This window comes from Cygnus olor, chromosome 25, assembly GCF_009769625.2.
Source record: "Cygnus olor isolate bCygOlo1 chromosome 25, bCygOlo1.pri.v2, whole genome shotgun sequence".
In the NCBI taxonomy this organism is placed as follows: domain Eukaryota; kingdom Metazoa; phylum Chordata; class Aves; order Anseriformes; family Anatidae; genus Cygnus; species Cygnus olor.
The window spans coordinates 4707474-4719566 of record NC_049193.1 but is presented as its reverse complement, the minus strand read 5'-3'; the positions used below and the strand labels follow the sequence as shown (position 1 = coordinate 4719566).

At 54.2% G+C, this 12093-nt stretch overlaps 1 protein-coding gene and 2 gene segments (V, D, J or C); 2 read left to right on the top strand and 1 right to left on the bottom strand.

Annotated features, from left to right (window-relative positions):
- The first annotated feature begins 45 nt into the window (after positions 1-45).
- On the top strand, positions 46-1675 carry LOC121059505. The segment is given in 2 exon segments: positions 46-215; positions 1097-1675. Coding segments are annotated over 2 exon segments (549 nt in total).
- Positions 1676-2288: 613 nt separating this feature from the next.
- LOC121059515 (feather keratin Cos2-3-like) lies at positions 2289-6121 on the bottom strand. Its single transcript, XM_040536402.1, has 2 exons — positions 5759-6121; positions 2289-5388 (listed from the first exon to the last, which is right to left on the bottom strand). Exons 1-2 carry the CDS (start codon positions 5855-5857, stop codon positions 5062-5064), a joined length of 426 nt encoding a protein of 141 aa, XP_040392336.1. The 5' UTR covers positions 5858-6121; the 3' UTR covers positions 2289-5061.
- A 3518-nt stretch (positions 6122-9639) lies between these two features.
- Positions 9640-11339, top strand: LOC121059501. The segment is given in 2 exon segments: positions 9640-9715; positions 10161-11339. Coding segments are annotated over 2 exon segments (552 nt in total).
- The last annotated feature ends 754 nt before the right edge of the window (positions 11340-12093 follow it).

Genomic DNA, 12093 nt, shown 5'->3' with positions numbered 1-12093 from the left:
GAAACCCCAGGGAGCATTTTGGGCACAGTCAGACCAGAACATTTCTTGTCACTGAATCTCCCCTTGTTCCCCCAGCAGAGTCATTTCCGGCAGCTCTGTTCTTTTGGGGCTGGGAGGTGCTTTTCTGACTCTCTCTCCCTCAGCAAACAGGAGGGTCGGTCTCAGCATGCACCACGGGTATCTCGTCCTCACTGCCTTCCTGGGGCAACTGCTGGGTAAGTGCTGGCTTTTAATCAAGACATAAATCTTCTTTCCCCAGGAAGTCCTCATCAGCCTTACCATGTTTATGTGGGGACCAACTCTTGAATCACAGGGAAAATGTTGGTAAGTGTTGGCTCCCATTTCTGGGTCTTGGACTGGTTCTCTCAAGTTGCTGTTATTCTTTGAAATTTGGAAATAGAGATGCAGAAGAGATCTCTCGTGCTTCTCTCGCCCTTTCATTCCACCTCTTTTCTGCCTCTCTCTTCTGGTCCACCTACTGTCACCAGAGAAGATTTCATCGGTTTCTGCAGTCCCTCATTTCTCCCTTTCCTATAGAAAAAGCCGGATTGTGTCCAGGTGGATACAGGGACATTAAAGCTCTCCTCCCATGGACATTACCAGGGTGTCCAGTCTGTCTTCTGCCTGATGTGTTCCTGCCATGGCCTCCAATGTCCTCCTGCTTGTCTGCACAGCCAGGGCTCCCTCTTGCCACCACTCACCTCAGCCTTGTTTATATTGGTGGGACTTAGAGGCCCCTGAGATGACAGGGATGAGGAAGCAGGTTGAACCTTTTCCCAGTAGCTGCATGGGCGCCTCAACCTCCTGGGGGATGCTGGACCCAGCACACAAAGCCAGGCATGACAGGCTGTGCCCTGGTCCTCTGGGCAGAAGGAGAGCAGGCAGGAGGAGCAAGCACACAGCACAGCTCTCCTCAGGGTCAGCTCTGGCCAGGGAGCTCTGAGCTCTGCCCCCAAACCACCCTGCTGTGCCCAGGCCTCAGGACCTTTCAGCCCAGTAAAGGACAGGGAGACTTATCTCCCACAGGTCTGAATTCACTCCTCTTTGGCTGCCTGGAGATTTCCCCACAGAGCTGCTGACCTTCTCTTTCTTCCAGAAACCATGGGACAGGTGTCTGTCACCCAGCAAGAAGGACAAGTCACTGTGGAGCAGGGAAACACCTTCCAGACCAATTGCACATACAAGATCTCTGACTTTGGAGGCTTGCTCTGGTACCAGCAGAAGAAGGGACAAGCCCCTCAGCTGATTTCCTATCAAGCAGGAAAGGGCACCAAGCAGAAGGACCGTTTCACCACGGAGCTGAACACTGACGGGAAACACAGTGTTCTGCGGCTGAAGGAAGTTGAGCTTTCTGACAGCGCCTTGTACCTCTGTGCTGTGAGTGACACCCCGGTGCAGGGAGCTGCCCTGGCTGAGCAACAACCCCGGATGGGGAGGGGATGTGTCTGTGCAAGGCAGAGCTCTGGGATGGGGCCCTCAGCTCTCTCCTGGCTGCGCTGCTTCCCCTGTGCACTCCAAGATCTGACAGCCAGATCCCCTTTCTCAAACGGGCTGGTGTCTGTGGCTGTGCAGAGAGGGCTGACCCCAACTGGCTGACCTGGACCGCAGGGCTCTACTTTCCTCTCTTCCCGGTCTGCCAGAATAGGGCAGAGCCTGCTGGGAAATAAGACTCCCTTGGGGGCTGGCTCTCAGCCCCAGCGTGAGTAAATTCCTGCCAGCCCATGATAAAGCAGCTTGCTTCGAGCCCTGGTCAGCCCAGCCCAGAGACCCCTAGAAGTAGTCCTGACAGAGATTTGCAGGGTTCTTCTCTCTCTTCAGTGAGTCAGTCAATAAAATGGATTTGCATCCCAGCCACCAGGTTTTCTCCAGACTTTCAGCCAGTTCATGTCCAAAGCCTGTGCCTAAGGGACAGAACAAATAGAGCAGCCCTTAGTGCCAAAGACCCAAGAGCTCTCCATGTTCATCACCGTAAGCAATCAGAGCAAGAGATAAATGAAGACTTACAGCCCACTGAGTTCGTTGACGTCTCCTCAGGGGAGCTGGAGGCATGTGTGATCATCCTCAGCCCCTGCACAGGGAGCAGTGTCATAATGACCAGCTCCTGCGGCAGTGGGGCATTGCATGTCTGGGACAAGCTGGATGTCCTGCAGGCTGCAAATGCCGAGACCTGGCAGGAGAAACGAGGCTGTGCTGATGAAGCTTCCTCTGTCTCACAAAGCATGCTGAATGTGGTGTTTTGATGTCCTCAGACTTGAGGAAACTCTTTTGTCTGCTTGCAAGAGCAAGAAGCAAAGCAACACGGAGACAGAAAAGCTTGGCCCAGGCAGCTCCCAGCAGGGGGCAGCCATGGGCCCTCTTTCCTCTGTGCTCTCGGGGAAGGCAGCACCAGGCTCAGCCTTGTCTCAGCAGGGGTCTGATCTACCCCCGGGATCATTGCCCCAAGGATTCTCTGGACACATTGAACACCTCTGCAGGAAAAATGCCTTCCCTCCTGTTCTTGCCTGGGAACATGGCTGGAGCTGATCAAACAGCTGTTAAATTCCAGGTTGAGAATCGGAATGATGCAATTAATATTGGAATCAAAACGTTCCATTAAGGAAAACATTTAAAACTTCTTTCTCATCATCTCCTTCTGAGCATTCCGTGAACCTGTTCAGAAAAAGCTGAACTGGGAAATGTAGAGAATAAAAATACTTCTTAAATTTCATTTATTTTTTGTTTCTTTTGCAACATTCTGAAGCTTAATTTCTCTTCACTTTGATTGAAAAAACAATCACTGGGTTGATACTGATGATAGTGTGTAGCGGTATTTCTGTTGTCTGGCTGGAATTTTTATGAGTTGGGACTTCTTTTACACAGAAAATTACTGTACATGATACAGCCCCGTGGGACATGAAGAAATCTTTCACTACCAATGAAAAAAAAACAATATTTCTTTTCAAAGATGAAATAAAACATAAAAATAACTCGCTAATATTTCTAATGAAAGACCGTAATTTGTAGCTCACTTCCAGGAGGGTCATGAAGTGAAGAGTGGGTGGATGGATGCCTGGAGAAGGATGGACAGCTGTTTGTATGGCTGTCTCTATGGAAGTAGAGTGTGAGAGAGAGAGGGCAGATGGAGGGAAAATGAGAGATCGAGAGAGGCCATGAGAGGCAAGGATGAGGCTTTTTGTTGATGTTTTCTGCTGCTCTTATTACAATCTGAAACCTCAGTCTGACATCATCCCCTTCTGAAACCTTAGAGCCATGGCAAAGGAGAACAGGACCTTTGGGACTGAATTCATTCTTCTGAGCTTAACAGACCATCCCGGCTGGCACATCATCCTCTTTGTCATTACCTTCTCCTCATCTCTCTGAAGGCTATGGGGAATGGCCCCCCTTTGTCACTGTGGGGAGTGACCAGCCCCCGAGTAGCCCAATGCACTTTTTCCTCAGCCCGCTCACCTTCTTGGAGAACTTGTACTCCACCACCATTGCTCCCCAAACACTGGAGACTTTCCATGTCATCAGGTGAACCATTTGTGTTTCCAGCTGCCTGGCATAGACATTTTTTCCCCTTCTCCAGGGCATCACTGAGTTTCTCATCTTCACAATTTTGCTGTCTGATTGCCACGCACGAGGCATTGCATTACACCTCAGTCATGAGAAAGAAACTCTGCTTCCTGCTCTCCTTCGGAGCACGGGGGTACCAGGAACACCATTGTCCATTTCTCCTCTGGTGCTGGGCCTCTTCTGAGCTTGGCCTGTGGGGCTATAATGCTGAGCAAGATCCTTGACTGTATCCAAACACTTTCCCTGTTCCCTTGTCTTTCACTCACCTGGATATCTGCACCCACAGAATGTCTTTTCTGGAGCATGGTGGGGCTGTGCCACCTACGGGGCCTCTGAGTTCCAGGGCCTGATGAAAGCTGATCCATGCTTGGGGAAAAGAAAGCAAGACCGAGCAGCCATGAGGGCGTGTTTGGGCATCAGTCCCTGTCCTGGGCCTGCCTTCATAAGAAAGGAGTTGGGTTCACAGGGACTGGGGGCTCCAGTGTGTGGCCTGATGTGACTGGTAGCAGTACAAACTTGGGGATCCCCTCAGCCCTACGCATCTTGGCAACAGCTGGGCCATGCCAGATGCTGTGCTGAAGGGTGATAGGGATGCACAGGGAAGCTCTACCTGCTCTCCATGCGCAGACATGATGCCCATGATCAGGTGGTGGAGGAAAGGTGAAAGTGGAGTAGAGACAGAGGGCCATCCCCAAGACAATTAACCATTCCCAGTTTCTGCAGTCCTTTGGGATCATCTTTATCTGAGACTCCATCCCCAGCACAGCTCCACCCAAAGCAAGAGGAACACTCTTCCCCAAGAGCTGGGGCCTCCAATGTCAACAGCACTTGTCTAGGCGGAGACGTCACAAGTCAAGGACTGGTATCCATTGGCTGTGGAAGAACTAGGCATGTCTTCCTCAGTTTCAACAGACAGTGCCTGAAAGATGAATTGCTGCAGTATGTACCACCCTCCAGTGCCTAGGGGAATGGGGCAGTGCCCCCACCCTGTTCCCACTAAGGAATGGTTTTCTCCCTTGGCCATCTGTATGCAGAGGAAAAGACCACACAGGGACACACTCAGGGTTGCTGCAAATGTTTATCAAGTGTCAGGAGGGAAATGAGTTGACTCCAAGAGGAGGCCCCGAGATCGTAGCACAGCAGGAGCAGACAAAAAAAATCTGTTCGGCTTTTCCAATGGCAGACTTGCAACAGGGCATCAATCGACCTGGCCCATAAGGGGAGAGGGGTAGCAGGTCACTCCAGGCTGGTTTCTGGGGGCCTCACGGAAAGCAGAGGGCAACAAAGAAAAGAAAGAAAAAGAGTGTGTGGAAAACAGGATAGGTATACATCGGCCATGTAGTCATAGAATCCAGGCTGGCCCCTTCCTGTCTGTCTTTACAGGACAAGCCAGAGATGGTCAGGTCCTCTTAGAACAACAGCACGAGGTCTGTTCTTCCATTCATTTTTGTCCAGCAGCATGTTCTGAGTTCCTGAGGTCCTGGTCTGGGGCACTGTCTGGCATCTTTAGCAGGGGCGGCACCTGCTGCCACAGTAGCGGCTGGTAATACAGGAGAGGTCACAGCACCCGGAGTTGATGGGGACTCCGTCACAGCTGAGGATGCTGCCAACGGCGGCGGAGGTGGAGGATCCCACAGCAGTGTTCTGCGGGAAGGAGCTGAGGATGGGGCCGGGCAGGGTCACCACCACAGGAGAGGGCTGGATGACAATGGTGGAGTTCTGGCACTGCCTGACGCAGGGCTCATTGCAGCTGCTGGCCAGCGGGGTCGGGCCGCAGGGCTGGCATGGCCGGCACTGGTCGTAGCAGGACATGTCTGGGGGCAGGACCTGCACCTGGGAGAGAGGGCAGGGAGGAAGGAGAACACGGGCATGCATGAGGTACAGGCTGTCACCACACCCCGAGGGAACCAAGGCACAGGCAGTGCTGTGAGCTGGAGGCTGTGCAGGGATGTGTGAGGGCTTCTTGGCCTCATCCTGCCAGAGCCCAAAAAGAGCCACCAGAGCCTGGCTCTAGGCTCCAGCCCAGGAGCCATCATACTAAAGGCCCAGCCTTCCTCCATGACAAACCTTCTACCCCTTGACTCTCCCACAACCAGCAGCCCCAACATTTGGCATGGAACACAGCTGATGGCAGCTGAGAGGTCCATGGAACTGAGTCCTGCTTTTGGAGAATGAGGGGGACAAGGAGGGGCTTCACACTCACCTTGTTCCCAAGGAGAAGAAGGCCAGAGAAGTGGATGAGAGAGCACGGAGATGGGCTGGCTTTTATAGTGCGCCTTAGCTGCCCTATGTCCAGAGGCATCCCTTGAAGCAGGGACTACTTTCTGACAAGCTACTCGTGCATGCAAAACATCCCACCTAATGATATGGGCTGTATGTTGCCTTCCTGTGATGCTGCTTTTCATTTCCTGCTTTATGCCCTTTCCCCAAAGAAGGCAACTTCTGAGTGGCAGGTAGGGAGGCCCAAGTATTTCCAGGCAACACACGTCAGTGTGGGCAGAAGACTCAGCTCACGTGCTGGAAGAGTCCAGGAAAGGCAAATGAGGTCAGCTTGGGTGACTCCCTAGGGGCTCTCTGGGGCCCTTTTGGCTACAGGTGACCCAGCTCCTGCCTGTGACCCTACCCCTCCTGACACCGCCCTCAGGGAAAACCTGCTGGCCTGTTTTGCCTCCTCCTGCTCTGACCCAGGGATATCTGTATGGGGGGAGAGGTTGTGCAGGGCCCTTTCTGGATCACAAAAGAAAGGCCCAACAGGACACTGTCTGTTTTAGTTAGAAGGAATAAGAAGATGAATGTAGACAGAACGTAAACCTTTCATGGGCAGGTGACCCTGCCTTCTACCAGCATCGGACAGAGCCGGGTGGGTTTTCCCTAGACACACAGTGCAGATCCTGTCCATAGAGAATTCCTTCTTCACTCCCATAACTTCATGCCTCTCATTTATTTAAAAAAAATAAATAAATAAAATTGTACACCTCCGCCTTACATGATGCAAGCTTCTTTCTGTCATGACACCCACCAGTGATCAGTAGGGGCACTCCAGCACTTTCCCTTACCACTGCTACTCAGGCTAACAAATGGGATTCTCAGGCCTCAAGTGCAAGGCCCAAGAAAGCTGACGTTGTCTTGTCAAGAGCCCTGGCTCCAGTGCCTTCTGCAAGGCTCCCAGTCCACCTCCCCTCTCTACCACGTCAAACCATGTACGTTGCCTAAATGCTGTCCAGAATCTTTGCTGCACACTGTGTCACGTTCATGCACATGTTCCTCTCTTGTGGGCACTTGCCTGTACTGGGGCTGCCTGGGACACAGTTAACGTTCCCCACAGCAGCCCCTAGAGTGCTGTGCTCTGCACTTGGAGCTAGAACAGCATTGCCATCACACCAACGTTGGGGCTATAGTGGAGCAGCGCTGGCAGAGCATCAAGACTTTCTCTAGCCCCTCAAAGCCAGGAGGTAGGGGGTGGGCAAGAGGTGGGGAGGGGACATCACCAGGGCAGCTGACCTAAACCAACCAAAGGGATATTCCGTATTCGAACACTCAGCAGTAAAGATGTGAAAGGGGAAGGAAAACCAGGGGTGGGCATATTGAGTCTGTGCTTCCAAACACATGGACAAACATTACTTGCTGATGGGAAGTGGAGAATAACTATTTCTCAGTTTGTTTCCAAAAGGCCTTTCCTCATTGTTTTTTTTTCTTCTTTTTTTTTTCTTTTTTTTTTTTCCTTTGATTATTTTATCCCATCTCAACTTTTAAGCCCTTTAGCTTAAATCACATTCTCTCCCCACACTCTCCCCACAGCTTCCTTTCAGCAGGGAGTGTGAGAGAGCTGTGTGGTGGACTTTAGTTGGCCATCAGTGTGAAACTACGACAGCCTGTGTGCTGGATTTGTGCAAGTGTCTGTGGGTGCAGTCTTGCATGATTCCACGCAGGTGTGCATGAGCAGGTGTGTGTCTGTGAGAACTGTGTGGCCCCTCTCACAAGAAAATGGGCTGGTCACCACAGGGCATTCTCCACTGCTCTGTCCATGAGCTCCAGAGAGCAGCCAGGGCAAGAAGGAACCTGAGAACAGCTGAACAATCACAGAACAAACCCAGCCCAGAAGTGCCCACAGCACACATGCTGAGATGCGGCCTTCTGTATCTGTAGCCCACTGCCTCCCGACCCTAGGAAGTTCACTGCCAATTTCAGTCCCCAACAAGGATGGGCCCACAACAGTTTGGATCCTTACTTCAATTCTGTAACACAAGATTCAGAGTGTAAGAGCATGGTGGCGGTCACCCCTCCCTGCCTGTCCAGACCAGGACACAGCTGCACTCCCCATGGCTAGAGAGTTCAAAAGGATGGTGTTAGCTTTATGTACAGGGAGACAGGCTGAGAAATCCTGCCCTCTTCGAGCAGGCCCAGCCCTACGTAGGTCTGTTGCCGGTGCGGTGTCAGTGGTGTCTGGGGTGGGACAGAGGTCCCCATGGGGAAACCAATGCCACGCATACTTCTGTGACTCATGGGCCTGGAGCTGAGTCATGCAGGGGCTGAAACCTTGGGCAGAAGTGGCATTGAACCAGAGGAACATGGGTCCTATTTACCCTGAAGGCGGTCAAGTCCTGGAGCAGATTGCCAAAGAGATGCTATGGGAGCTCCATCCTTGGAAGAGTTCAGAAATTGCCTGGACTTGATCCTGAGCAACCTGATCTGATGAGACCTGCTCTGAAAACAGGGTTGGACTACGTGCGTGCTGGAGGTGCAGCCTGTGATCCTCTGGAGGGTTTCTCAGATGACCTCTCATTTGGACTGCTCAGGAAGCATGGGGCAACATGCACAGTCACCACATCTCAGCCTTGGAGGGATGCTGTTGACAGATCACTGTTTCTGTTAATTCCCACTGTGACCCTTGATCACATACCGATATCATTCATGACATCAAAAGCGGGTGGAGGGAACAGCACTCATGCACACTGCTGCTCATGTAGAAAGATGCATGAACTCATGGGTGCACTCACAGACACTCCTGGATGCATACTGAAGTATATTTGGGCACACACAGACAGGTACGTGTGCGCACAGGGAAGAAAGCAAATGCTGCTCTCCTGAACTCCAGGGTTCTGATCTGACTTTCTCCTGTCTCTGAAGGAACATCCTGGCTTGCTGAGGCCCTGCTGTGTTTTTTCTCCAGAGGATATCGAGTGGTGGAAGACCATGAATCCTGAGCAGCAACTCCATCTCCTCCTTCCTCCTGCCCCTGGTATCTTCCCACAGGGGTGAGGGGAAGGTCTACAGAGTGGTTTCTTTTGTTGCTGCTGGGTTTGTCTGAGAGCTGAGAGCTACTGCTCTTCATTCTGGACTCAGCCAGCTACCTCTTGATCCAGACTGGGAATACACTTGTGATGGTGGAGCCCAACCAGCCCTTGTATCCTTCCGTGTAGTTTATCTTTGGAAACCTCCCATTCACTGACATGTGCCACGTCTTGGTCAGGATGCCTCTTATGCTTTTAGATGCCTTCTCTGCAGATAGGACAATTTACTTTTCCAGCTGTGTGCTCTGGCTCCTCTTCCTCCACTAGTGGGCCTAAACTGGGATGTCCTCTTCACACTCATGGCCTATGACCAAGCTGTGTGCATCTACCACCCACTGCAGTACTCCAGTCTGGTGGGAGGCCTGTGGGCTGAGCTCCTGCTCCCCTCCTTGGCACAAGTGGCGCTCACCCTTCGTTTGCCCTGCTCTGGCCCTACACAATCACAGCTTCTTCTGGGACTTGCTATCTGTCATGCAGCTGGCTTCTGCAGAGAGCTTCTGGACTGGTGTGCTCCTTGACTCCAACAGCACCACCAGTTTTCCTGTCCTCCTTGAGCTCCTGCAGGGTGCTCCTTTCCCCGCCGATCCGCACACGCCTCCGCGTCCCGGGCTGGGCTGCAGGACGGGCACAGCCCCGCTGGCAGCAGCCCAAGCCCTGCCTGCCCACAGGCGCCCAGCACTCGCAGCCCGGGCCAGCCCCCGAGCGGCCCCGGGGCGGAGCTGGCGGCACCGGGCGGCGGCGGCGGGGAGGAGGCGGCGCGGGCGGAGCAGAGCCGGGGCTGGCGGGGGCAGCGCGGCGCGGGCGGCGGAGCGGCGGGATGCGGCAGGGCCGGGCCGCAGGGCTGGCGGGGCTGGCCGCGGTGCTCCTGGGTGCGCGGGGCTGCCGGCGGCGGGGACGGGACGGGGGCTGCGGGGGGCCGGGGCCGCCCTCGCTGCTGGCCCGCCGGCTTCTGACGGACCTCGCTCCCCTCTGTCCTCCCTCTGCAGCCATCCCGTCTGCCTCCAGCGAGCTCAGCCGGCCGTTCCCTCCCACCTTGCCTTGCTCCCTGCCTTCCTCCTCTCCTTTCGGCACACCCCCACTCATTCCTGCCTGCTTCCCTTCTCCTCCTGGCTCGGCTCGGACCCTCCTTCCAAACAGCCCTGCTCCGACCTGGTCCCCAAATAACCACTCCCGGAGAAATGCCTTTGTGTGCTTTCTTCTGAGAAAATGCTCCCATCAGCTGTCAACCGTTTCCTTTTCCCCTCTCCCCTTGTGTGATATTTTCGGCGCAACAAAACTCTTTTCTGAGTTTTCTCCTCCTTTTCTTCTTGGCAGTGGCTGCAGGCAGAGCCCAGGTGCAGCAGGAGCCGTGGGCAGAGACCAGGGATGGCACCGGCATCAACATCACCTGCTCACACCCCAACATCCAGACTGTCGACTACATCCACTGGTACCGTGATCTCCCGGGCCGAGGACCCGCATTTCTCGTGAGCAGTCGCAAAGACTCCAGACCAGTGTCAGACCCGGAGGGGTGGCTGTGGGTGGCAGCAGACCGCCGGTCCAGTGCCCTGTGGCTCGCCCGGCCCCGGCTTCGGGACGCGGCGGTGTATTACTGCGCCCTGAGAGCCACGGGGAGAGGAGCCGGGGCTGCGGCCGGGCAGGAACCGTGGCGGGCGGGGCCGGGCGTGTGTGGCGGGGGCGAGGCAGGGGCACAGCCCCCAGGGGGCGCTGCCCCTCCGCCCGCCGGGTCCACGTCGCCCCGCAGCCCCGGGGGGCCCCCGCCAGCCCGGCCCCTCCAAGGCACTTCAGTTCTGCTGGAAGGGTCTGGAGCCTGAGTGCAGCTGAACGGAGATGGCACCAGCCTGGCAGAGGCGTGTCCAGGGAAGAGGCACTGAAACACAGCTCCTTTCTCCTGAGCCCTCCTTTTCCTCACGCTGCAACAATCACCCTCTGGTACTGCAGAATTCAGGCCCCAACAAGGACCGTATCAGGACAGTTTGGGTCCTTGGTTTAATTCAGGGTAACAGTGTTAGGAGTGCCTCAGCGTGGCTGTCCATCGACCACCTTGGGATGTATAGGAGAAGCAGACTGCTGTGAGGCTCGTGCTAGTGCCTGTCAGTGAGGGATTTCTACCCCTGGACACTGCCAGGTCCTCCTGGGAGTCAGTGCTGGAGCCAGGCCCATCTCCTCACACCTGTCTATAAAGGCCTGCCAGCATTGTCTCAGAAATGCATCGCAGAGGGGACAGATTCCCATCCAGCCCATGTCAGGCTGGTTCTCCTGAAGGCAAAGGGGCAGCTCCACATGTGGGATTTCACGGCAAAGGGGTTTGCTCAGCTTAGTGGGTGTCTCATCCAAGCTAAGCTGCCTTGTGCAAACACAGAAGCAGAATCCACCCACAGTTTTATGCATTTGCCAATGACACGCACCCAGAACTTCACCCAAGGTTGATATACTGCTAACAGTCTCCTGGGGCATTCAAGGTAGGCAATAAACAGTGGGGCAATTAAGAAACCAATGTCTCCAGGAACTACCAGTCCTGTATTGAGTTGCAACACAGGCCAAGCCCTTCCAGGTCAATGGGCCATCGCAAAAAACCAGAAATGTTTGTCCGAGCTCTGCCTGGGCCTTTTTCCTGGGGTCTACCCCACAGCTTAGCCCTGGCAGTGCCGTACCTTCACCTGGGCTAAACTGGTTACGTTCTCTTGCAGCTGTGGCTGATTCCATTCCTCTGACACCAGGAAAGACAAAGGGTCTACCCCAGAACACCTTTGGCTCGTCTCTCTTGCCTGCATGGTTGATTCCTTCTGGACATGACAAGGCTGTACCAAGCAGGGCCATACGTGGATCTCTAAGGAAACAGCTCTGTAATCGAGCAGGGACAGGGTGCCCTGCTGATGGGAGCTGTTACAGAGGTAACCAGGCTGTAATGAGAAAGCGCAGACATCAGGGGGCTGCAAAGCACTGACAGGAAAAATGTCTGCCAGCAGTCGAACTGGGCCTGGAAACAATGGGCATCCTTGAAGTGCAGCTGGGCACCAGAGAGCTGCAAACATCCTGAAGATAGCCTCTACATAACCAAAGGAAGAAACAGAGAAACAACCTCTTGCCTGAGGAGGAGCAAAACAGACGGTCAGGAAAAGTGGAAATGAGCATGAGGAAGTCCCTGTGAGTGCAGGCCCTGGGCAAAACTGAGGAAAGCTGCTGCATGCTTGGGGGCAAGTGGGCAGCACAGAGCAGCGTGGGGGCATGCAAACTGCTTGCTGTC

Excerpts from the sequence above, each read along its gene's own strand:
- LOC121059515 (XM_040536402.1), bottom strand. The coding sequence starts at position 5,857 with ATGCCTCTGGACATAGGGCAGCTAAGGCGCACTATAAAAGCCAGCCCA. Across the intron at positions 5,389-5,758 it reads TTCTTCTCCTTGGGAACAAG|GTGCAGGTCCTGCCCCCAGA; the intron begins GTGAGTGTGAAG and ends CCTCTCTCCCAG.